The 25,352-nt window shown below is 31.5% G+C and overlaps 7 protein-coding genes across 13 annotated transcripts in view; 3 read left to right on the forward strand and 4 right to left on the reverse strand.

The window, feature by feature from the left end:
- The window catches only part of LOC129786110 (replication factor C subunit 4), a 635,780-nt gene that overhangs the window by 15,786 nt on the left and 594,642 nt on the right, over positions 1–25,352 (reverse strand). The gene's annotated exons all lie outside the window — the stretch shown is intronic.
- Positions 1–25,352, reverse strand: part of LOC129785980 (extended synaptotagmin-2) — a 633,447-nt gene that overhangs the window by 15,786 nt on the left and 592,309 nt on the right. The gene's annotated exons all lie outside the window — the stretch shown is intronic.
- Positions 1–25,352, reverse strand: part of LOC129785995 (protein kinase C-like) — a 501,513-nt gene that overhangs the window by 15,786 nt on the left and 460,375 nt on the right. The gene's annotated exons all lie outside the window — the stretch shown is intronic.
- Positions 2–2,823, forward strand: LOC129785990 (U3 small nucleolar RNA-associated protein 25 homolog). The gene is made up of 2 exons (XM_055820732.1): positions 2–1,879; positions 1,940–2,823. The coding sequence occupies exons 1-2, from the start codon at positions 223–225 to the stop codon at positions 2,683–2,685; spliced, it is 2,403 nt and encodes an 800-aa protein (XP_055676707.1). The 5' UTR covers positions 2–222; the 3' UTR covers positions 2,686–2,823.
- Positions 3,030–7,426, forward strand: LOC129786140 (transmembrane protein 65). Of its 2 annotated transcripts, XM_055820982.1 has the most exons (6): positions 3,034–3,479; positions 3,867–4,010; positions 5,061–5,102; positions 5,466–5,533; positions 5,617–5,820; positions 5,914–7,426. In XM_055820982.1, the coding sequence occupies exons 1-6, from the start codon at positions 3,164–3,166 to the stop codon at positions 6,022–6,024; spliced, it is 885 nt and encodes a 294-aa protein (XP_055676957.1). In that variant the 5' UTR covers positions 3,034–3,163; the 3' UTR covers positions 6,025–7,426. The 2 variants fall into 2 exon arrangements, with proteins under 2 accessions (XP_055676958.1, XP_055676957.1); XM_055820983.1 differs by lacking the exon at positions 3,867–4,010 and having other exon boundaries at positions 3,030–3,479.
- On the reverse strand, positions 7,696–10,465 carry LOC129786058 (putative fatty acyl-CoA reductase CG8303). The gene is made up of 6 exons (XM_055820855.1): positions 10,394–10,465; positions 9,910–10,135; positions 8,922–9,429; positions 8,381–8,825; positions 8,063–8,320; positions 7,696–7,840 (listed from the first exon to the last, which is right to left on the reverse strand). Exons 2-6 carry the CDS (start codon positions 10,108–10,110, stop codon positions 7,705–7,707), a joined length of 1,548 nt encoding a protein of 515 aa, XP_055676830.1. The 5' UTR covers positions 10,111–10,135; positions 10,394–10,465; the 3' UTR covers positions 7,696–7,704.
- On the forward strand, positions 12,153–21,295 carry LOC129786046 (putative fatty acyl-CoA reductase CG5065). Of its 4 annotated transcripts, none has more exons than XM_055820843.1 (10): positions 12,153–13,145; positions 18,117–18,695; positions 18,766–18,882; positions 19,145–19,249; positions 19,307–19,450; positions 19,541–19,796; positions 19,869–20,168; positions 20,238–20,370; positions 20,448–20,705; positions 20,785–21,295. In XM_055820843.1, the coding sequence occupies exons 2-10, from the start codon at positions 18,549–18,551 to the stop codon at positions 20,930–20,932; spliced, it is 1,608 nt and encodes a 535-aa protein (XP_055676818.1). In that variant the 5' UTR covers positions 12,153–13,145; positions 18,117–18,548; the 3' UTR covers positions 20,933–21,295. The 4 variants fall into 4 exon arrangements, with proteins under 4 accessions (XP_055676818.1, XP_055676817.1, XP_055676816.1 ...); XM_055820842.1 differs by lacking the exon at positions 12,153–13,145 and adding an exon at positions 15,507–15,708; XM_055820841.1 differs by lacking the exon at positions 12,153–13,145 and adding an exon at positions 15,551–15,913.

The following is a 25,352-nucleotide window of genomic DNA, read 5'->3' on the forward strand; positions in this document are numbered from 1 at the left end:
TTCTTTTTCCTTTTTTTTTTTGCGAAAATCAAAGTTTAAAAATAATCATTATTTGAGCAAATATCGTATCTGTTGCAAGAAGAGATGCAACACTTGCTGTTTCAGCCAACGAATCAACTGTCAATGTTTGTTTTGTTTTCATAAAAAACACGTGTTTTCTTCAAGAAAAAAAAAAGTATTTTTTAATTTGTTAAATTGAGAGAAAATAAAATCAGTAGAACAATGGTGAAGCACAAGAATTCTAGACAGAAAGGAAAGGGAAATGGATACAGGAAAAAGAATTACAAACATTCCCGGAAAAACTCATTCAAAGGGAAACCAAAAAAAGTTGATGGTGAAGATTACAAATTCGTTCGGAAAATGAAAACTATCCAAAGGAACACAGAGAATGAGGAAATACAGAGGAAGCGACTGCAGATTGAAGCTAGGAGCCTAAAGCGCAAGGAAAAATTTACCTTGGGATATCAGGAGGAGGAAGAGGAGAGTGGCAACGAAGAGGAGAATGATTACTACGACAAAGTTCTTTCAATGTTGAATGTTTCGAGCAAAGTAAGTAAAGCAATAGAGACTTCCTCTGAGGAGGATGATAGCAATGATGAGAATGAAACACAGAGCGATAATCTAGACAATGATGATGAAGCTATCGATGAAGACACAACTGATGCTGATGAAGAAATTCCTCCCAAACGTAACAAACTCACCGATAACAGTGAGGAATTCGAAAGCGAAGCTGATGATGAGGAGGGAAACTTATCAGACGCAGATAAGGTGGATTCTGAAAGTGAGGAAAAGACAGAGTCCCCTGATGATCCATATTTGACCCATTTGGACTACGATCTCAGTCCAGAATTGTATAACAATGTGGCAAAGGAATGCGAATATGAAGAAATTTGTGAACATAAAATTATTTCCTGGACAGTTCTTGGGAGACTTCTGGTAAACATCCCCAGAAGCGATAAAAGCCAAAATTCTGAACCTGCTACAAAGAAAAAGTTTCTTTTGCTGGAAGACGAAGAGAAATTCGCCACTGAAGGTAAATTTCCAGAAAAGGTGTCACTAAGAGATGCAAATCTCAATGATCTATACTTAAAATCTCGACTACAGAAACACGCTGTTATGTTGAATAGAAAAATTCTAGGAGATAAATTGGAAACGGATTTAGCATTGACAAATCTTCAAGCAGAACTTTTCTCCATTATTAATAACTATCAAGATCTCTATATGCCACAAAGAACCTTTGAAAATTCCGAAGAGATTCGCTTCACCTACTGCCTGCATGCTATGAATCATGTTCTAAAGAGCTACACTAAAGTCACCCAACACAACGCAAAGATGAGCAAAGGTTCAGAGAGTTCCTCCAAGGCGAAGAAAAATCAGGAAATATTCCGCGATCAAGGTCTAGTCCGACCGAAAATTCTCATCATTCTCCCATTCAAAAGTGCCGCCTATCACGTCATCAATATGCTCATTGAACTCCTCGTCCCAGAACTAGCTGGGAAGGTGATTAATCACAAACGCTATGTTGAGGAATTTACTGGGGGTGAATTGGAGTTCCCACAGAAGAATCCAAAACCAGAGGACTACGAGAAGATCTTCTCTGGGAATTCAGATGATAATTTTCGTATTGGGATTTCCGTCACGAAAAAATGCCTAAAACTCTACTCAGAATTCTACTCTGCGGACTTTATTGTGGCTTCTCCGCTGGGTTTGCGAATGATAATTGGAGCAGCTGGAGATGAGAAGCGTGACTACGATTTCCTGGCATCCATTGAGATGCTCATCATTGATCAAATGGATGTTATATTGTCGCAAAATTGGCTTCATTTGCTTCACATCTTTGATCATCTACATCTCAACTTGCAAACACGTAAAAACACAGGTAAAAAAAATTATTGTATTTTTCAATTTTAGCTGCATTTCTAAAATTTTGTATTTGCAGACTTTGCTCGAGTCCGATCTTGGTGCGTCAACGGATGGTCTCGCTTCTACAGACAAACACTCCTCTTCTCCAATCACGATCTACCAGAATTTGTATCTCTTCTCAGTAGACAATGTCGCAACTACAGAGGCAGTGTTCGTGTAGCAAATCCCATCACAGTGGGATCTGTTCAGAATGTGAGTGTGCAAATTCATCAAGTTTTTCATAGGATCGAGGTAAAATCCCTGGAGACAGCCAACGATACGAGATTTGAGTATTTTGTGCGAACAATTCTGCCACGATTCAAAGCCCCCTTCATGGCGCATTGTCTGATTTTTGTACCAAACTACTTTGATTTCGTGAGAATACGGAACTACTTCAAAAAGGAATCCATTAGCTTCGTGCAAGTCTGCGAATACACAGAAGATGCCAAGATGGCAAGAGCTAGAGACATGTTCTACCACAGTGGAGCGCATTTTATGCTCTACACCGAAAGGGCACACTTCTACCGGCGTACCCGGATAAAGGGAATCCGTCACATTGTCATGTACCAACCACCATCGTGGCCACATTTCTATCCAGAACTACTCAATCTCATGCAGACGTCGTACCAGAACCCAAGAGACGGTCTCGAAGCGCACACGTCCATCACGGTGCTATACACAAAGTATGATGCTCTCCAGACAGCAGCTATTTTGGGAACGGAACAAACTGCTGGCATGCTGCGATCCAGCAAATTAACCCATACCGTCGTGAAGGAAAAGTAGGCGTCGCGGCGCCTTTTGGCGGGATTGGCCTGGCGCCAAAATGCAACTCATTGAAGTTTCAAAACTCACCGCTGGAAGTTATGGCGCTGTTGATCGAGGAGGAAGTGAGAAAATATATGTTTTTCATATGCCATCTCAGAATGATTCTCTCACTCGCACGTCACTATTAGTGTCTCGTTCGCACAGGAGGTTTTTCACAATTTTCTCGCATTTTCCGAGAAATTTTGTAGCGAAATTGAATTTTTTGAGCTTAGAAGGGCATTGGAGCACCCCCAGATCCACCAGGAGCCCCAATAATTAACAAAAAATTTTAAAATAATATTTTTGAAAATATTTAACACATACAATATTGGATCATTTAGTTGACGGTTGTAGCCCCGTCAGAAAAATTAAGTGCAAAAATTCTTCGAACTTTATTTTGTTAATTTTACCTCTCAATTTGCAAAGAAAAACGAAAAGTTAGTGTATTCTATTTAAAATGAGTTGCAACAGGTCAATTTGTTTCCTTCTACGATGTGGGCAGACAACGAGATGCTTCGCAAATATTGGCAATAAAAAATCTTTTGGGTCTTCCACCACCACCACCATGTACGACAAACTTTTTGGATACCCCAGCAGGCAAATCCCCCGGAATGGCATGCAACGATGGACATCAGGGACTTCCGCTTCGAGGAATCTCAGTGCCGATGAGGCCAGTGAATTTGTTGATAACTTATCCACGGAGGAGCGCGAGAATCTCAAAAATGCTTTAGCACAATATGACTCATCCCAGGCGAGGCGCAGCAGGTTTGAAGGTGAGATGAATTTTTATTCTTACTGCTAAAATATTTATTATATCATTCCGAGAGTACCTAAACTATTATTAATTATTCTTGACCATGTCTTGCGTAATCTTTTACAACATATCTCTCTTCTGTGCACTCGAATATCTTATCTTGTTGTGGCGCATAGAGTAAAAAAATGAAATGCTCGAGAGTTATTTAACTACTGATTTGAAGTTGATTACCTTTGTCAATCTCAGTGGTTCCTTATCATTCTCTCACTATCTCTCTTGCTATAGAATTTCCCTCAATCTTTTTTCCCACATTTTCCCGAAATTTGTATACATTAATGTCGCTCATGTGTGCGATAAGAAGATGAGGTGTAGACGTACTTAATGGCATTCCTTTTAAAAAAAAAAGTTGGGGATCAAGGACCTCAGCTGGGAACTGCACGCTGGCGTAGTGGCAGAATGCGAAGGATAACGCAAGATGCAACAGGCCGGACCGGGGATGAAATCGGCTCCCATTGTAAATTACCTGAAGATTATCTACAAAAGAAATTGGGTACGAATTCCTATTAAAAATCAATCTTGATTGGTATTGCTTAATTTATACGGCACTCTTCTATGCTTAAATGCATTTTTATTAATAATTTGAAACTTTTTTCTTTCGTTTTTTTCTACTTTTCTCCCCGTATTTTATATCTTGTTCCTTAATTATTCTATTTGATGAAATTGTTATTATTTTAAGCACCTAGTAATAGGTAACTGATAAAAATCTTATTTATGTTGCACGTGTTGCACTTATCGTAAAAAAAGATATTAAAAATATCATGAATGAATCGTGGTCGCTGATTTAATCTCTAATATATCAGGATAAACACTATGAAATACTTTTTTCACCAAAACATGCAGCTATACAAATTAAAGTAGATCTATGAGTCCCCTAACTCAATAATATGCTTCCTATTCTTGTAAAAGGGGTTATTATTATTTATTAAATCATTTAACTAACCATTTCTCTTTGTCCAAATTTAGATATACTTAAAAATATGTAAAATAGCTGAAAACACCTTTCGTAGTCTTATTATTTTACTACTAATGGAAAAAAACCATAGCAACGGAAAATATTTAGAATTCTTTCACTACATAGTATCACTAAAAGAACCATTAGAATTTTATAATTTAGAATTCGAATTTATTGAATTAAATGTCCAATGGAGACATACCTCCTTATAGGACTGTACAAACCTATTAGTACCTATTATGAAGTCTAATAAGCAAATAAAAATTGGTTTAATATTAATTGGAAATTGAAAATTTATTCATAACATTATTGGCCTTTTGCAGACATTTAAATTACTCTATTTTTTCCGATTGATAATGTATTGCATAATTTAATTTTTTTTTCATTCTAATAAGCACTGCAATTTTCATGGTCTTTAACCATTCAGACACAAAATCTGCATGATACGTTGTATTGCTTGCAAGAATATTTAATTTTTCAAGATGTCTAAAAAATAACATCCTGTAATGCTAAATAAACATCGCAATCTCCCATAAGTTTCCTTCAATAGATAGTTTTAATTAAATCCTTATAAATGTATTTTTGCAGCGGATGTAAAATCTCCTCCAACAAATAGTCAAAAATTACAGTGTAAGTGTTTAATTGTTATTATGTTGGGTCATATGTTGAAAAGAAAATTAATGTTCACAAGCATAAAAATTCCTTTTTTATTTAATTCAAAATGCTGGAAAATCGTTTTCTCAATGTCTTTAATGCATAATTATTTAAAAAAAAATTAAATGTTGAAAATTATGTAACATTAGACCCTTTAAATTCACGGAAATCCTTAACCATGGTGTCATCTCCTCAATTGAAATTGATTACATTCTGTGCTCCTATGTGTACCTAATGTGTGTGAACAAAAGTTACTTTTTTCACCATTTGGCCAAAATGTAACCTGCCTTAATATTAGCAAAGTTTGCTCTATTGGATTTCTTTTTAAATATATTTTAGTGATCGTAATTAATGGATTGCCCTTTATTGGATTTGGTTTCCTTGACAATTTTATGATGATCGTTTGCGTAAGATTCTTTTGTCCTTTTTCACCAATCTTGTTTGTTATTGAAAAAAAAAATGTATTTTCTTTCAATTTTTAAACAAATAGGGTGATTACATTGAACAAACTCTTGGTGGTTATATGTGTCTCTCAACAATGGCTGCTGCTGGATTAGGAAATACAATCAGTGATGTCGTAGGTCTCGGATCAGCCGTATATGTTGAGAGAATGTGTGAAAGTATAGGCTTCAAAGTTCCACCCTTGTCGAAATTCCAATTGGAAATGAAAGAGAGTCGACGAAGTGCTAGTTTTGTAAGTTTATACGTTTAAATGTTTAATTTATTCCACACAGCTTTTTTTCATGATTTTGAACCAAAAATCACATTGTCTATTCACATATTTCAGGGTCGTATTTTGGGAATAACAATTGGATGTTTAATTGGAATGGTTCCTCTTCTGTTTATTGATACTGAGAAGAAACACACTGGAACCAAAATAGATGAAAATACTCATTGAAACTGCCAGCAATTTTAGATTATAAATAAGAAAAGGAAGTTATCTAAAGTAGAGAGAATATTTAAAAACAAAAATCATTTAACGAACAAAACACAATCAAATAAACATTACATATTGTGCTAACAATATTACCTACAAGAAAAAAGTAGATTGTAGAAAAATTGGCCAAGAAAACGTAGGAAAAATAAAATCAAAAAGCAAATCTAAATGTTGTGAGAAAAAAAGTTATATAGAAACGTAGTTGAATATACATACATAATCAAGCTTTAAAAAAATGAAAACTCATGAAAATTCTGCAGAAATGTTTCTTTCCAAAAAAAAACAACAATCTCTGTATAAAACGTCTTTTTAATTTTCATTTATTATTAAATGTATTTTTTCCAACTTTTAATTTCCATGCGGTGCTATACTATTCGAATTTTCAATATACATGTAATTGTATATAAAACACTTTCTTTTCATTTTCTTATTCATATCTAATGCTAACTACGCATTTAAAAAAAAAACTATGCAGGAAACAAATAAAATAGTTTAACATAGTTGTAGAAAGTAGCATGTAGGTGATATAAAAAAAATAGTAATACGTATTAATTTATTAGGGAAAACTTTGCATAACTATCTATATACTTGAATGAAAAATTTACAAAGAGAAAATTAAGTATATGTGATAGATATTCGTTATGTTGAAAAGATTACAATTTTATGACGATTATTTTAATTAAAGATTTAAAAAAATTACCTCATTTGCTGCTTCCCTAACTCTAGTCATTAATAACTTACTAAAAAAAAGACATTAATTGATTGTACTTATATTTTTGTCAGATTTTATTGAATTTATAAATATCTATATTTATTCTTCGTTTTATTGATTTTTTTTAAGTTAAAACGTCTTCTACAAGAGTATTATTACTATGGCCACTCATTAGAGCTTTCAATGCGAATTTTTAGAAATATATACCTAATGTAATTCTTCGAATGCCATTCATGCAGTATTTTCTTCCGAATCTTATAAAAGAAAAGACAAAGAAAAAAAGAATTTCGAAACGTGATTTATGGAGTTTTTCTGGAGAGAAATTCCTAGAAAATGGCATCCATTTTAAAATAAAGTGAAAAAAATGATAAAGGTCTTGCCAAGAAATTTAATAATATACATGGATCTATTCTTCATATCTGTATGACAGAATTTTCTAAAAGTTTAGAACCTGTATTGGAAAATATTTTACAAAAAAAACTAAGCTATATGATATTACCTTGACACCACTGAAATGATGAAATTAGAATTTCGACCAAAAATATATATTTTAAAAGATATTTCGTAAGAAAAACTCGTCTTATGATGTAAATCTGTCCTGAAAAAATAAAATCTTCTATGTTTTAGATTATATATTCATCAATATTGGTATATAAATATTCTTCTTCCTTATAAAAAAAGTTTAATCTTTCGTCGTATCTTGTGTGCATTTGAGAAGCAGATGCTGTAAGTAATATGTTTCAATCCACTTCTCACAATACATTCTATTTATTGTGACTAATGCACTTTTATTTTCTGACTTTTCTTTATGTATCTTTATGTAATATCTTCTTTTGAATCAATGTGTTTTAAACTCTAATATGGGTTGCAAAATATAACTGTTCTTGAGTTTGAAATAAAACTTTTATAGAAGATTTTATATTAGACTTCTATAACCATATCAAAAATATTATTGTAATGCTCGAAATCACGAATGCAACTATAGGATTATTCAAGACAATAAACCAGAGGAGGTACAGCAGTGCATATATGACGCAAAATCCCAAGTAGTACGCTACTTCAGCCCTAGAAAAAAAAATAATAAAAATTATACATTAAGAGGATATCAATTTCTTTGTTTAATCTTCAACCGTAAGGTTTCAATAAAAGGAAGTGAAGTGTTTAATAAATAATGTAGCAATTTACATTTTTGTGGTAAACATATAATATCGGTAGTAATTTTTGCACGTGCTATGCAGTAAAATTCAAAGTTCTAAAAAAATTAATTATTTAATTTAATATACATACACTTTGCGAATGATTTTGTGCCTCATTGTAGTGTCAGCGGATTCCTTGAAGTAGAACATGCGAATCCCTCGGAAACACCTTAAGATTAATTCATTCCAGTTGCACTGGACAGCATCGAAGCAGTACCGTTCAGCATCACTCTTAGTCATCATGGACATAATTCTCAGGGAATTTTTAACAGAGTACTGAAAATCCTGATTCATGAAATAATCAAATGCCTTTGTACCCCTATCAAACACCTTCATGGCATCCAAAACACTGAAAGAGATAATTGAGTTCTATTTTATTGATGTATTTATTGAATAATGAAATTCTTACCTCATACGACGCTTTCCCAAACCTGTTATCTTTTCGGGAATCCACACGATCATTGCTGGTAAGATGTGGAAGAGGTAGAAGAAAAGCGTGTAGCGGAATGAATTTCTCAATTGGCAATGTGGTTTCCAGAGGAATGTATCACACGGATGAACAGCAGCACTCTTATTGAAGGTATCGCATAATTCCTTTAGTGTTATGGAATTTTCCTCATGCGTCGAGGTACAGTGTATAACCTCGGGCTGGTAAATGCTCCTTGTGCCGACATACCATGCCATGGCAAGACTAGAGTTGATAACGTAATCACACGGTATAATCGCGATGACTGACGAGGGGTTCCCCGTCATTGTGCGGAATACACCCTTTACATAACCGGCGAGGAATCCTAAATGCCCACTGTTTGCATTACCAACCCACCCTTCTACGGGATGCTCGTACGTGCCATAAACTGAAAATCGTTGAAAGAAGATTTTAGAGAGATAGTAAAAGGGGTGTTATTGAAATATTATTTATGTGCATAAATATAATATTTAATCAGGATTACCAACAGATGGTCGAATGATTGCCACAGGCATTCCAGTCATCTCTTTCACAATCAAATTCTCAGCCAATTGCTTTGTGAAGGTGTACGTATTGGGGTGTGCCCCAATAATTTCCTTGACGCTCGAATCATTGGTATTTTCGGGTAAAATATTGGGTGTTTTGGCAAGTTTCATCATCTCATACGGATCTCTAAGCGATGGATAAACTTTTTCTAAAATCAAACCCCGATTGTTACTGTTGCAAAAGGCCGTCGATAGGTACACATAGGCAGATAAATTATCAATCTTTTTTGCCAACTCAATCGTCCTTAGTGTTCCCAAAACATTGATATCAATTGCCGTCTTTAGGAGGGAATTGAATTTAATAGTTGCTGCACTATGAAAAATTACGTTGACATTTTTCGTGATATCATGAAGGACAGTAGGAGTGAAATCCAAATTTTCAGCAGTTAATTCACCGACAACGGGCACAATTTTCTCAAATGCTTCTTGGGAGTGGTTTTTGAAGAGCTAAAACGAAAGAGAGACAAAAGGAAAAAAAGCATTGCGTAACGTGATTTTTCTTTACCAAACAAATTCAACGATATAGGTGTATTATGTGTTAAAAAAATGAAGACAATGGTATTAGAGGCATAGACTGACAAATGAAGTGACCATACAATCATTTTTCATTTACACTTTCACATTGACCATGAAAATGTGTAAATTTTAGTGTTGAAAAATTAATTTTGTGTCACAATATCGATGGGGAGACTTTTTTACAGCTCAATGCATATTAATTACATTTATCATGGATTTCTGATGAAGGAAACATGCATTTGGGTTAGAGACTCAGTCAGGGTTAAGCTTTGCCTTTGAACACCTCATTTTATCGCTGAAGAATTGATCCATTTATTTAGACAAGAGTAGTGAATGACCTATTTTTATTTCTTCAATTTCCCATTGATAGGTATGTTGAGAAGTTGTATTTATTTACGCTACGAGACTCACTGGTTTTGAGAGCATCCGTTGAATTCGCTTATCTGCCAAATTTCCATTTTTGTCACGTACAAGCACATAAATCTTCCCAATTTTTGGACTAACACTGAGCAGAGATTCAATAAGGACTGATCCTAAAAATCCTGTTCCTCCTGTGATGAAGATATTTTTTCCAGAGAAAAAATCTTCCAGTGTTGCACTTTCCTCGGGCATTTTTGGTGTGTTTTACACTAAAAATCTGAAATCAAAAGATTTGCTGACTAGTTTACTTTTTTTTGCGCAGTTTAAGATACGTGTTTAAAAGAACTAGGAATATTTTAAATAAATATAAGAAAACTCATTAATTTATACAGCCTTCGCGACTTTATTCATTTTTAATTTCATCACTTTAGTAAAATTTTACGATTGAAAAAGTAATTTGAAAAACCTTTAGATAGAAACACTTGGTCAGCTTTATAATTTTATATTTTCAAGTGAAAAATTTTTAATATCTCACTTCTTAGAAAATACCTGGAAAGGCACTAAAATTTTAACGAAAAGAAAACTTTTTTTTCCTGAGAGATTCTTACACCGACAAACCACCTACTTCCGCGGCTGGTGGTCAATTAAGAAAGAAACGCAGTTGGGATTTTCGGACTCGCTAACAAATGGACAAAGTTTGCTGTAGTGGAGTGGGTAAAATGTAATGCTCATGGAGACATTTGTTTCCGAAGAAGAGTCAAACTCTCACACAAAAATATTCAAAACCAAAGCATATATACGAAATCATCAGACATGAAATTGAGAAACCTTGCGTTGCGTTGGTTGATTTTAGGTAAAACTATAATTTATTCACATAGTGTGGTGTCACCATTAGAAAAAAAAAATCACAGAAATATGTATATAGAGAAAATAATGATGGGATATCGTTACCTTAAAATTGAAATCTTTCCATCATTCACCTGTTTCTATTAAACATTCTTTATTCTTAAACGTTTATTTTTTATATTCTAACTTTTATTGAATTTATTCTTCTTAATTACTAATTTCGCGTTTAAATACGACCTTGAGGAATATTGAACTTTTCATTTGATTTTTTATGATCAGCTATGTAAAAATCACAAAATTATACGGTGATGCAGGTGAAAAAAAAATCATTAAATTATATGAGCAACATTGAGCTTCATTCGCACAAAAACAATCAAAAATCATATTCTAAGATTTTGTTGAATTTAGCAATGAAGTATGTACGTAAATAAATATGTATGCTATTATGTACTTTGCACATTATGTACACGAAATGTATACCTCTTTTTAAAAATTTGGCAAATTTTTCACACTCTGGAGAGACCTTTATACTTTCATTTTATGCAATACAGCAATGAAAGCAGTTCAATGGAATTTGTATGATGTGTGCGTCTGAATTTCAATTGATAATTTTTTTTGTTGCTCTCTTAAGAAAGGCTACTGTAAATTTCACTCACACTCAATTTTCACTAAATACCTTCTAAATAGAGTATATAGGGAGGAGTGGTGCAGAAAAGTGATGAATTATTACAAAAAAAAAAACAGATTTTTCTCTAAAAAATGAAAAAAATATAAAAACAGATTTTAGCATATTTTTTCATTTTTCAGACCTTTGAAGAAAATTTAGGTAAGATTTATCTAAATTTTAAATAATCCACGCTTTTGTCAAATTTTTGTCACTTTACCCCACCCTCTGCTATACTTAATTTAATTTAATTTATCTTTATTGCCTTTAGCCACTGGAGCCTCCTAATTATTTTAATGTGTACAATAATGAATACAATAAAGCTATTATTTGAATAAATGTTTAATATCTAAATTTCTAATTTTTAATTTTTTATTATATTGCAAAATGTAGCTCTCACTCAACAAACAGAGCTATATTTTTGTACATGTACATCACCTAAGAAAAATTTCCAAAATTCTTTCAAATTCATTCAGATCTCAAAAATAACTTAATTATTCTATAATATTTCCTAAAACTAATATTTAAGTCCTAGAATTAAATATTCTGATTAAGGGAATAAAAATTTTCTTGCATAAAAATTAAAAGAAAGCATGATTCGTAAATGCTAAGTAATAATAGGTAGCACGACGCGTAGAAAAGAATCAAAGAATCAACCTTTCAGAATAATGCTGTAGTTTTTGCATTGGCCATTCGTATAGACGAAAGTGTAGTACTCCCCTTGCTATATTTTTGGACGCATGCGTTTCTTGAACTATACCGGAACGGAGAGAAAATTCTGCGAGAAAGAGATTGCGACTTTCCAATATTACATTGAGGGTTCACCTTATTTCATTCTACTGCGCTCTGTGTGTATCAACATGGCGTACGGATTTGCATTGATTTTCACGTTGGGTTTCCTCATATAATTGTGAAGCAGTTCTAATTCGGTGTGAAAGAATTACTTCATCTAGGCGTGTAGTTGCCTATTAAGAATCATTCAGTGCTGTAAATTTGTGGACTTATTTAAAAAAAAAATTCTTCGTTCACCTAAATATTTAACCGTGTGTTTTATCAATGCAAACGTCAGTAAAAAAAAATGCTAGAAAGTCCATGTCGCTTGTGCACTCATAATATTCTTTCTCGGCAACATCTATATATTTTTTCATGTATCCTACATCTTCAAGAAAATATAATCTAAAAGAATCGTCTGTTTGTGAATTAGTAAAGTTTTAATACAAAAGTGGGTGGATTTCCGCGAATGAAAATTTTATTCAATTCTCTTCCATCCTAATGGCATCATATATGGGTCCTATTTAAACTACCTACAATAGTATGATGTTCAGTATTGTAATTGCAACAAATTAAGTGAATCCAATTCGACGAGAAACAATTGAGGGCATAAAATCGAATTGAGTGGTTGGGTGGTATCCTGAGCAAAAGTGCTATGCCCATTTTCATGGAATTCTCTCCCTGTGAGCATTTATGATGTAATACCCCAGCGAATGTGGTGTCACAAATACATGTTATGTGATTGAAAAACTGAGAAGATTAGCTGCAGTAGGAATACGAAAATAGAAAAAAAGTGTTTAACAAAGTGCTTGACTACGTATGTGGAGGAAAATTGTGGAAAAATTATGTACCTCACAAAGTTCCGCACATTTTATAGGCGGTAACCACCACATTTGCAATTTGGGAGAGAGAAACCCGACAATACAAGTGTGTGTATGTGAATGGAAAATAATTTCTCACCGCAAGGAAAAAGAAGGAAACACGGAAAACCCGTATAATGTGTAAAGTACGTATGCGATGCAGCCCTCGCATTTTTTTTAAAATTCCTCTGGATTTCTTAAATGCATGTTTTAGCTGTGATTCTTTTTTATTTGTTTTAACTGATTGAGTGAATAGAACTACCTATATTTTACGCGCGATATTATTTATAATACTTAATTAAATACTACAGGAGTATTTTTTTTTAAAAAGGATCATGATTTCATGAATTCAGAGAATGGCAGGTTAATTTAACGAATTTTATCCCATTATAGACGTTAGGAAATATCCGAATAAGGCAAGAAATTAGCATACCACACATGCAAATAAATTATGTATCCACCTACAACTCCTTAAAATTGTTAATTGTGTAAAGGGATAAACTATCGTGAGAACGTTTATCCTTTGAGCCTTTTTGCCAAGAATCAAATCCTCAGGAGTAAATAGGATCATCACCCTTTTAAAGTTATTTTTCGTATAATTATTAGGTATTTTATGATTTAATTGTGCGTTAGAACGAAATACTTTTCCCTCGAGAGAGATTTTTTTTATCATCCAAGGCTCTCGCGAGAATTATTTGAAAAAAAAATCTAACTTTTGCTCTGCGAAAATTGTTCAACAATGGATTTTCTGAAAATAGGAAGGTGATCTCTTTTGCTGTCTCGTGAAGAAGCGTAATCTTTAATAAAGAATAAATTTAGACAGCAAAATTGTTCTTCTCAGAAAATGTGAAGGATTCAAGAATTTATCTTCAAGTTAAATATCGTTCTAGTGCAGTACCTATATAAAAAATGAAAGGAAACAAATTACTTTTATACGTTTTATACTCTCTTGAGGAAAAAATTAACACATTTTTTTCGCTTTAAAGCTTTTAAAGCTACTAAATCTCAGACATTTGAGTCAAGAAGATAAAAAAGCTTTTTCCTACCATAATGTAAGATGAAATGTTTTATTGTTTGATGATTAGCAAGTATTATACCTAAACATTTCAAAAAACTCACAATATTCATATTGATATGCTGCATATAAGATCAATACATTCCATTCAGTTTCATGTCTTAAATTCTCATAAGCTTGGCATGCAAAGGGTGAAGTGATATTATTATTAATGACTAAAATAGCACTATAATCAATTTCCCAACATAAAGTTTGTCACATGAGACTAATTCCTGTGCTTATGACCCCTCAGGCATTTGATGAAAATTTCCGAATCAATACATTAAATATGGATTGTGTTTAAACTCAAGTGCTTTTGTTCCAAAATATCCGTATGAAATATTAATTAAACACAACTCCTCACGCATGTGAAGACTACTAAATGACTGATATGGTGTCTGGTTACACTTAAAATCAATTCACTCTTTCCAACTTTACAAAAAGTTACATACAAAGCATTACCCAGCCCCTGAGCAAGTAGGAACACACTATGGGACGAAACTATCAAATTGGGGTTTAAATAAAATATGGTGTGAAGATTATTTTTTAAGGACAAAATTTAATACCTAATCATACCTTTACAAAAAGTTTTAAAAATGTACCAGCGTTAGAAAATTCTTTGAATATAATCGATTCTTTTGTAGGCTCCGTAAAGTCTATATCAGTTGTGTGAACTTGCTATGGGGAGGTGGAAATTAATATCCATCATGCAAGGCGAGAGGTTAATACACCTCCATTGAGTAGTGGCGTGAAATTGTCACGATATGAGGTCAAAAAAGATACGGTGATATAAACAATATAAATGTAAAAAAAAAGACAATTTATAGCAAAACTTAAAGTAAAAACATCAATAAAAATGTTTACGTTGAAAATTTTAAAAGTGGACACAATTTAATTGGTTGTTTTAAGGGAAGTACTAACTTACATATTTATTTAAAAAAATCTTATTACTTTTGTTCATCTTCCTCCTTTATACTAAAATATATAAATTAATTCTTAATTGACTAATATAATTTTTTAGTGGTTTTTCACTAACTTTTCTTGCTGCTGAAAAGCAAAAGCCATTTGGTGAAGAAAGAGCAAAAAATTAATAGCAAACATTAAGGAGGTATTAAGGAGAAATAAGGTTTTTGTTAAAAATATAATTTTTGTAAAGTACCAACTGATAATTTTTTCAAATAAAAATCTGGGCACTACTATCTTGTGCGGCTTATATGTCGATAAATACGGTAAAGCATTGCAAAGATGTATTCATTCTGTTTTGCATTTTCTTTATTTTCTTTTTCTTTGCACTTGATAAAATACGGTGTCGTGAGGTTCTTAACGTTCACACGTCTTGGATATTAATACATAGTTGTAACCATATACTATACATATCCTCACATGCATGACGTCATCATTTTATCTCATTCATTTGATAAGGTGAGAGTCGGTGGGGGATATCGTGTGATATCCACACGATGGTACTGCTTCTTTCTTCGGCAGCTCGGTTTTATTCAGTTAAGAGCCGGCAGCTAAGTAGAGTGGTTGGAGATCCGGATGAAGTCTCAACGTCTTGTGTTGTTTGAGAAAAGTGGCACAACAGAAGATATTCGCTCTCTTTCTTAGTGGCGCGTTTAAAATAAAAAAAAGAATCAACGTATTGTGTATGAGTGGTATGAGACAAAATATCTTTGGATTTTTAGTGAAATAATTTTGAAAATGTACCTAGGTATGGTTGATAAGCACAATAATGGATATGTGTGTAAAAATAAGTGTGTTGTACAGAGACTTCTAGAAATCTGTTAGAAAAAAATCTTTTCAACATTTATTGTTGAAAGATATTTATACAATTTTCAAAGTGAATGTTGACTTAACTGGGTAAATTTTGAGAAGAACAGAAAATTAAATGAGCAAAAGAGTATTTATTTGAAGAGAAAATTAAATTGCTGTGCGCAACATAACACAAAAAAAACTTTCATGACACATCTTTTTTTCTCAATCTATGTCAAAATTTTTTTAAAGAAATTCCAAAAAATGAATGGGATAATAAAAATTAAGCTATTTTGATGATCAACAGTCGTTTTATATGATTCATAAAGATTTCAACAGATCAATGGACTGTCTGCAAATTGCCATATGTGTACCGTAATAACGTTTTCTTTGCCTTTACTGCTGACATTTACCCAGATGCAGTCAAGTATATAGCTACATATTTTCTAATTTCAAAGTTAAGATCATTGTCAAATGTGCCACCTTACATGTGGTAATATTTTTATTAACACTCACTGTGAGTTCTTTCAAGAATTAAACCATCCTTTAACCCAAATTCATTTAGAAAAAAAATATCTTACCGGCTTCGTATTAAAATGTGATAAGATATTTCACGTGGTAAAAAAATATCTTTTGAACTTTGATTAAGAAGTAACATTGCAGGGAAATCCATTTTTTATATTTATACGATTTATAGTCTAGGAAATCTTTTTATCTATCATTTTCCTTCTATTTATCACCTTCATTTATCACACCTGATAAGTGGTAAATCACTCATGGGCCCATCCCAAAATGACCTAATCATGAAAGCTAAACGAGAATAACTGATGGTATTCCCAAAATTTTCTCAAAATATCTCAATAAAGAAAATCAATAAAACAAACATTTACTTTCAATGCTGTTGAAAGTCCTTCTACTTTTGGAGAATTTAATGTCATAATATACAGATTAATAGTGAAGCAATTAAAATTTTTGGTACAACTTAGACATCGCAACGTGTATTATGCAATACGAGGTATTTGCATAAAATGAAAGTGATCTTAAATCTTAATGAAATTTTGGGATTTTCTATTGTGTAGGTCTACATGTATATTTTCATCGAATTACAATGTTAAATCATAAGGTAGTGCACCTGAGGGGAATAGAATTATTAAGTAACACTTGTGTCGCGACTGTTAAGGCTTTCACTTATCTTATCGGTGAGGCACACAAATTTATCTTTGAGAATTTATCAATTCTGAAGTGGTAACGAAATATTGCTCATAGTTATGTCATTCATTGTAGCCAACAAATATTTCATTAATTTGAAAAGATCATCGATTTGTGTATAATCATGGGGCCGCGTGAGACAACTTTCAACATTTTTTGTGAATAAGAAAAAAGACCTGGGAGATACAAGCTTGTGGTAGTCAAACTCTCAAATTGGGGGAAACAATTATTTTTTTAACGACTCAATTAATTCAATTCAGTTTTAAACTGTTTACTGCACTCATATACCTAACTATTTCTTGACATATAACAACATAAAAAAATTAACGTTATGTATTCAATCACCCAATTCGTGAATTTCAATAAAATTGCAATCAAATCATAAAGATTTTTTTTCTTAAATTCCTATGCCTATGTAACGTTGTTATAAATCTAGCTCAAGTATTTAAATAGGTATAGGTAAAACTAGAATTGCTCACTTTACGACGAAAGTGACGCTACATTGTGAAGAACTCAGTGTATTAGCGAAAGACAAGCACATTGGTCCACTGACCTAAATTAAACGGACAGCTGGCGGAAGAGAGTCAAGTGAATTCTTTAACATGCCGGTGTATGAATAACAAAATTTTGGGAATGTGAACTCTCTTGAGCTTATCTCACACTGTCATGTGAATGGAAAAGCAATGTCTGTGCCATGCTAAGTTCTTCGCCTATATACAATATTATACATACATATACACCGCGACACTATGTAGGTGAAAAATGGTAACTTTTTTAAAGCAAAAACGCCAAGATGAGTAAATTTTGTAAACATGGCATTACGGTGAATCAAAGACCATATGGAATTGAAGAGATTTTCACTTTTCTCACTATGTATAAGTTTCTCTTCTTTCCACACTGAAGCTCACGTCTAGAGAGAATTGCGTTATAAGAAAGTTGAATTTTTTTAATTACCCAAAATGTCCAAATTAACACCTTTTATTTGATTATAGTTTTGAATAGGTCAATTTATGTTAGATCACTGAAGGATTTTACTTATATTAAAGTTCTTTATCTATACTCTTCTTTTTTTTAATTCCTCTACTTTTTTATTTCATTCCAGATATGGATCATACACCAGCATGAGTATTTGAAAATCAGCGATTTTACAAAAGGCTCATGAGACAATTATTAATAAATAATGTCCAAATCATTGACGAGTCTGATGAAATATTCGTAGCGCCAAATGAATTGAGCATAAAAAAAGAGATCAATAAGTTTTTTTGTGGATGAGTAAAATATTTGGAAAAAAAATATTTTTTTGATATAAGAAAAATTGAAAGCTAAAAAAACAAGAAAAAAGAAAATCTAAATAACAGCAATTTCCATGCCGTTTGTTTTTCTTAATAAGAATAAATCATAACATCATCTTCCAACATCTTCCACGATAGTTGATTTGGTTTTTTTTTGAATTTGTGGAAAATTTGCACATAAATATTCCATTCTCTTCCAAAAAATAAAAGTAAAATTTGTGAAATTGAGTACGTCAGACACGATGGAGTCAACAAGAACTGAAATTGAACAGCACGAAGTGAAGCATTTTTCTGCAAGTGGATCCAATCTCAATGACTACGTCTCAATTCCACAATTCTACACAGACCGGAGTGTCTTCATTACGGGTGGTACGGGATTCATGGGAAAGGTAAGACGAAAGAATTAATTCTCTAGAAAAAAATATAACTCCAGCCAAATAATTTTGTTTTACGTTTAAGGTTCTTGTTGAAAAACTCTTGAGATCATGTCCAGGAATCAAGAATATCTACCTGTTGATCCGACCTAAACGTGGACAGGAAGTCAAAGCTCGACTCAATGACCTGCTGGGTGCTCCTGTAAGTTTATTTTCATGCTTGATAAAAGAAGAAAAAAATTGGGCAAAAATAAAAAGTAGTTTGATATCTCGTTTTCATCACATAACACGTGATTGGTTTTTTTCACAAAGGGAATCCGTTTATATAATTTTAAAAATAACGAAAGTTTTATGTATTATATAACTTCTGTTTTTTGGGCATAATGAAATTTATTGATCTTCCGTAACAATCATCAAAAACGAAGAAAGAATATTTTTCTCATTTCCTTTAATTTTTCCCACAGCTTTTTGACACACTACGACGGGAGCGTCCAAATGATCTCAACAAAGTAATACCGATTTATGGAGATATTACATTAGAAAAGCTTGGAATATCCGAAAATGATCAAGTAAGAATTAATATCAAAATTTATCAAAATTTTCCTAAATAAAATGTTTCTTTTCAGGCTCTGCTTTGCCGAACGGTATCAGTTGTCTTTCATTCAGCAGCTACGGTCAAATTTGATGAGAAGCTCAAACTTTCCGTTGCTATAAATATGCTGGGAACTAAAAGGCTAGTAGAGCTATGCCACAGGATGATGTCTCTCGATGTAAGTTCCTTAATTTTCTCTACCACAGAGACAATTTAATCTTTCGGGATAATAAAACTGACTTTGTAATCTCTCTTGTGGATTTTTAAGGCTTTGGTGCACGTATCTACGGCTTACTGCAACTGTGATCGTACCGAAGTGTCCGAAGTAATCTACGCACCACCGTACAATCCCAACGACATCATTTCCCTTGTTGAATGGCTACCGGAAAATATGCTGGATGACTTGACACCATCCCTCATTGGCAAGCGACCCAATACTTACACATTCACCAAAGCTCTCGCTGAACACATGCTCCTGAATGAAGCTGGTAACTTACCGGTGGCTATTGTGAGACCCTCAATTGGTGAGTAAAGAACTAATTACAACATCCAACTACTTATTCACAAAAAAAATTAAATAAATTTTTGTATTTTAGTTCTTTCTAGCCTGAATGAACCTCTACCAGGGTGGTTGGACAACTTAAATGGACCAACTGGTATTGTTTCGGCTGTTGGCAAAGGTGTCTTCAAGACAATGATGGGGAATGAACAAAATATCGCTGATCTGATACCCGTAGATATTGTTATAAATCTTATGATAGCAACAGCATGGAGAACGGCTACAATTAAGCCAAGTAGTCCTACAATATACAATTGCTGTACTGGATTACAAAAGCCGATACTATGGGGTCAATTTGTGTCGAAGAGCATAGACTACATGAGAAAACATCCAATGGGTTAGTTTATTTCGTTGCAATAAGCTGTATGAAGAAATAATAATTTTACTAATTTACATAAAATTTCAGAGGGAGTTTTTTGGTATCCGACTGGGACGTTTCGCTTAAATGCCCCTCTAAATGCAACATTAGCATTCTTTTTACACATTATACCAGCTCATTTCCTCGATCTTTTCTCAAGAATACTTGGAAAGAGACCTATGTAAGTGATAATTTTCTTTTATATTTATACGTACAAGTACGTGTCTAATATTTTATTAACATTTTATTTTATTTTAGAATGGTTAAAATTCAGGGAAAGCTTTGCAAAGCCGTTGAATGTCTAACATACTTCACGACAAATCAGTGGAGATTTAAGGATGACAATGTGAGGGAACTTATAACACATTTGAGTCCAAAGGATAGAGATCTTTTTGATTTCGACGTAACGCATATCTCCTGGGAACGTTACCTCGAAGGATATGTCTTAGGATTCCGGGAGTATTTATTCAAACAAAGTGCTGACACTTTGCCAAGTTGCCGAAGGCATATGTGGAGGTAAAATTTATTTTCTCACTTTTTTTCAGTGAATTCTAGGAAAAAGAGAACTAATTTCTTTTTTTTTAAATCTCTCTAGATTATACTGGATTGATCAAATAACAAAATTACTAGCAATAATATTTTTCTGGCGCTTCCTCATGAAGAGGTCCAAGAAACTGCGAGACGTATGGACTAAATTCCTTCATCTACTAATTCAAATGGCACGACTTATTCCATTTTTGTAAGTTTTATTTATTGAAAATAAATATAGCCCCCTTTCCATATTTATATTTTAAAATTAGCATTATATAGAAATTGAATTATTATAATGAAAAGAAAATGATGGAGTGCTTCTGTATTAAACGTAAAAGATACTGGACCAAGAAATTGGGAGAGTAAAATGTAATTTCTAAATAATGCAGAAACTCTTGAACGTGAAAAGTCAACATTATGAAATAAATTCATTCCTAACTAAATGTGCAGCTCGTGCAATTTATTTGTTTGTTACAATTTGAGGATAACCCATACCTCATAGCATTCCGCCCAAATTTAAACCTAAGCCAATTTATGAAATATTTAATGAAACAATAATAAAATATGTATTATCATTTTTGGTTTTATTTATTTTCCCGTTTTTATCTCTACCTCGGCAAAATTTGGCTAATTCTAAAATTTTATTTATTCATTTTTTTTCTGGAGTTTTACGAAAAATATGGATTTAGTTTGGGCTGTTGCTATTTATTTAGAGAATATTTCATGCTAAATTACATTATGATTTTTTCTTTACAAAATGCTTCAAAATCAACGTTTTCTTACAAGTTATTTTTTCACGATTTTTAAACAAGGATTTTTAATTTGTAAAAAAACGTTGATTTTTTTTGCATTTAAGAATAAATCAATGCATAAGAATAGACGTATTTATAGGAAAAGAATGAGAATTTTAGGAAAAATATTAAATTTAGATAGACAAAGACCTAAAATTGTATACCGAGATCAAATTAGATACCCATCTGTTTTATATCTTCTAATTTTTTTTAGAAAAAATATATTATATTTTATTTCTTTTTCAATTCAAAATGATCCAAGTATTATGGAAAATGGGAAAGTGTGCGTTGCTTAATTAAATATACATATACTTTTTTAAGAAGAGCGTACACATTTGACAAAGTAAGAGCTTCTAAGAACCCACTGTTTTTAAGTAAAACCTGAATAAAGAACAACCATTTTAATGAAAGATGAGAAGAAAACATCCGAATTTTACTTTTGCTTTATAAAATTTACTTTACTATCATCATTTGTAAATAAAAAAACAGAAAATCTTTTATAAAACTGTAAAAGGAATATAATTTAAAAATTGAAAAAATTAATCAAGGATCATTCACTGCTATAAATAAACATATTTATCCTTCAAAAACAACTTTTAATATTTAAAATTAAATCAATTAAAATATTTTTTTATGATAATGATTAAAAGAAAACAAAGACCACAATAGAATTTCATACATTTTTATTAAAAGTGGGTTTTTACGGTTTGTTTCTTATCATGACTAATTCAATCTTCATTGGATTACTAAATTCACATTTTTTATCAGTTTCGTATTCTTAATCAAGATTTTTGTCGACCTAGAAATGCAATATTCTCTCTTATCAAAATATCATGTGTAGGTATTAGTTTTGCCTTTTCTTTATTTTTAGCACAATTTATTTTCAGCGTATATTTTTTAAACTATGCGTTAATGTTGTTTATTCATATACGTAATTCTGTTATTCAGTAATTATTAAAGTTCATTCACTCATTCTATGTTTCAAGTCAAATCCGGGTAATGAGGCTATAAAAGGGATTTTTTTCACAATATTTTACTTAATTTCCGTATTTTTTTAAATATATTATTTCGGATTATTTCTGTGATACTTTTCCATTAAACTCATAATACATATTTAAAAAAATAACATAGATTCACAAAAAAAATTCAAATTTTTAACGATGAAAATCAAATAGATCAAAATAAACAAATAATATAGCAAAAATAAAACAAAGCTTATTTATTTTGAAAAAAAATGTATCTATAAAATGGAAATGTTTAACCGATATGACAAGAATTAGTAAGCAATAGAGAATTTATTCTTCTTGAGGTGAATTTTAAAACGGAAAAAATAGCAACATGTAAACTACACATTAAAAGTTTGCGTCCATATAAATGACTAAAACTTTAACAAAAAAAAAAACAACAAAATGATGAAGGGTGTAGTTGTACAAAAAAACATAAGCTAACATTTTTCAAATTTCCTAGAATTATATAACATTACCTATATAACAAAAAGAGATAAATTTCAAAAACTTTAATATCATAGCATCAATTTTGTAAAAAAGAAAAAAAAATGAAAAATTCAGCCAAAAACTCAGAAAATTAAATAATATTAAATTGAATTGATTCAAACGTATAAAGAGCAGCAAATTAAGAGAACATCGACTAGATAGAGCTTGCAAATATTGAAGAACTAAAATATGAAGAAATAATATAACTAAAACAAAGGCAATTTGCAAGCCATATTTTAAAACTAAAATGTGTTGAATAAAATAACATTAATGGTGGAAGGAACACCATGTTAGTAAGGCAATTTGCCAAAATATGAATTAAAAAAAATCACCCCAATATGAAGATTTTTTTCATTTGAAACTTTTAGGAGTCAGAGAATTAAAAATAAATCAGATATTCTGCTCATGAAGTGGCATAAAAAATTACATTTATGATCCTTAAAAATTGGGCTCATATGAAATTTAGCATAGCATTATGTATTGTAAAGGATATTTATAAAAATTAGCCATTATTTTATGAAATTGAAGCTTCATGATGAAATAGAAATACCAACTCGCTTTCTGCAAGTTATAGTTGCACATATTATATAGGGAACCGTGTGCAGCTGTAATTTGGAGCAATCGTTTGTAAAAAAAATGAATGTAAATAAATTAAAAAGGATGCTGTGTAATTTATCTAGGGAGTTCTTCAAATTAAAATTGGAAATGTAATTTATGACCTAAATTGCGTGTAGTGTATATCTCCTGATAGAGACATACATATTATACATACTACATTAAAAAATGATGAAAAAAAAGTTAAAATAGGAATTTGTAAAACGAAAGTTAATGAACACTTTTGCCATAATTATTGCGATAGTATTACAAACGATGAAGATTATGAACACGGTTTTTAACTGTTTGTCTCATTTTGTGACTAAAAGATGGTAAATGCCACGCAACTAATGAAAAGGACATAATTTCCATGAGTAGAACTTTATTTGAAATCAGTAGAGACATTTTGATGAAAGCTATGTATAGTAAAATGCAAGAGCTCATGTTGGATTATAAACTATCTTAATTAACGTTAATTATTTGGTTCATAGTTCGGTTAATAAGAAATATTTTGTATATTAAACATGGTTTAGTTTAGAAGATATTTCATCAAAGTTAATTTATTTTAGGTAACCCCAAGAATTTAACCATTCCATAGCATATATTGTTCCTAAACATATAAGGGACCAGGTTTTCGTCCATGATGATAATGTTTCATAAGAAAAAATATTGTTTTTATCATATTTTTTCTTAAAAGCAAATAATTTTTTAAAAGATGATTCATTTATTTTAAGCAGAAATATTTCCTCCATGTTAATTATATTAAATTTTTTATCTACAAAATTTCTTTAATTACAAAAAGAAATGATTTCTTAATGACCGTTTTATGAACCAAAAAAATCGATGGATAATTAACCGATCCCCGTAAGTAACTACTTAAAATAATAGGTTTTCCACAGAAGAAATCGGATAATACATCTGTCGAAATTTTTTAGCATAGCTTAAAAAAATGCCAAAAAAGTAGTCTCATCTTGCCAATAAAGTTTTCTTTATTTGCAGATAATTATAATATTCATTATGCTCTTTGCTGTAAATTATCTTACCAGAGAAATAAAAAAATTAAGAAAAATGTATTATTATACATTATATATTGATAGCCGGGTATATTAATAAAATATGATTTATTGCTTTGTATATTTTAACAAACAAAAAGAACAGCAAAAAAACTACAGAAAAGTCATAAGAGCTAAAGGTAGCAACAAAATTGTGTAAAGAAGGTAATTCATATATGTATTAACTTTGAATGGTTTTATTAGTTGATTTTTGTATTGTACTAAAATGCGTAATTTAACGATGATGAAAATAATGAAAGAGAATAAGAAAGGCTTGGAGCATTTTGAAATAGAAATAAAGTTTTTCGCGCAATCTTGGAAAAAGATAAATTGTTCATTAAGAAAGAAAAACAATAATAATATCGTATAACACAATTGTTTATCAAGTTAAACTATTGATAAAAGAAAAGCTATTAAAAAAAATTAAATTGTGTTTTTCTTTTTAAATTTATCTTCGAAGGATAGGTACATGCTTTTTGTACCTATTTCTATATTTTTATTCTACAATGGTATTGCTTTGTTAGATCATGAATTCATCACAATAAAATCCACCTGTGTCGAATAGTAGATTTTATTCCTTCTGAACTAATTAGAATGTCATTAATGCTGTTTAATTACTTTTATTTTACTAAAAAATTAACAGAGAGGGGATTAATCGAAGTTCTATATTCTCAATTTATATTTGAGAGTACAGTCGTGACC

Source organism: Lutzomyia longipalpis, chromosome 1 (genome assembly GCF_024334085.1).
Source record: "Lutzomyia longipalpis isolate SR_M1_2022 chromosome 1, ASM2433408v1".
NCBI classification, from domain to species: Eukaryota; Metazoa; Arthropoda; class Insecta; order Diptera; family Psychodidae; genus Lutzomyia; species Lutzomyia longipalpis.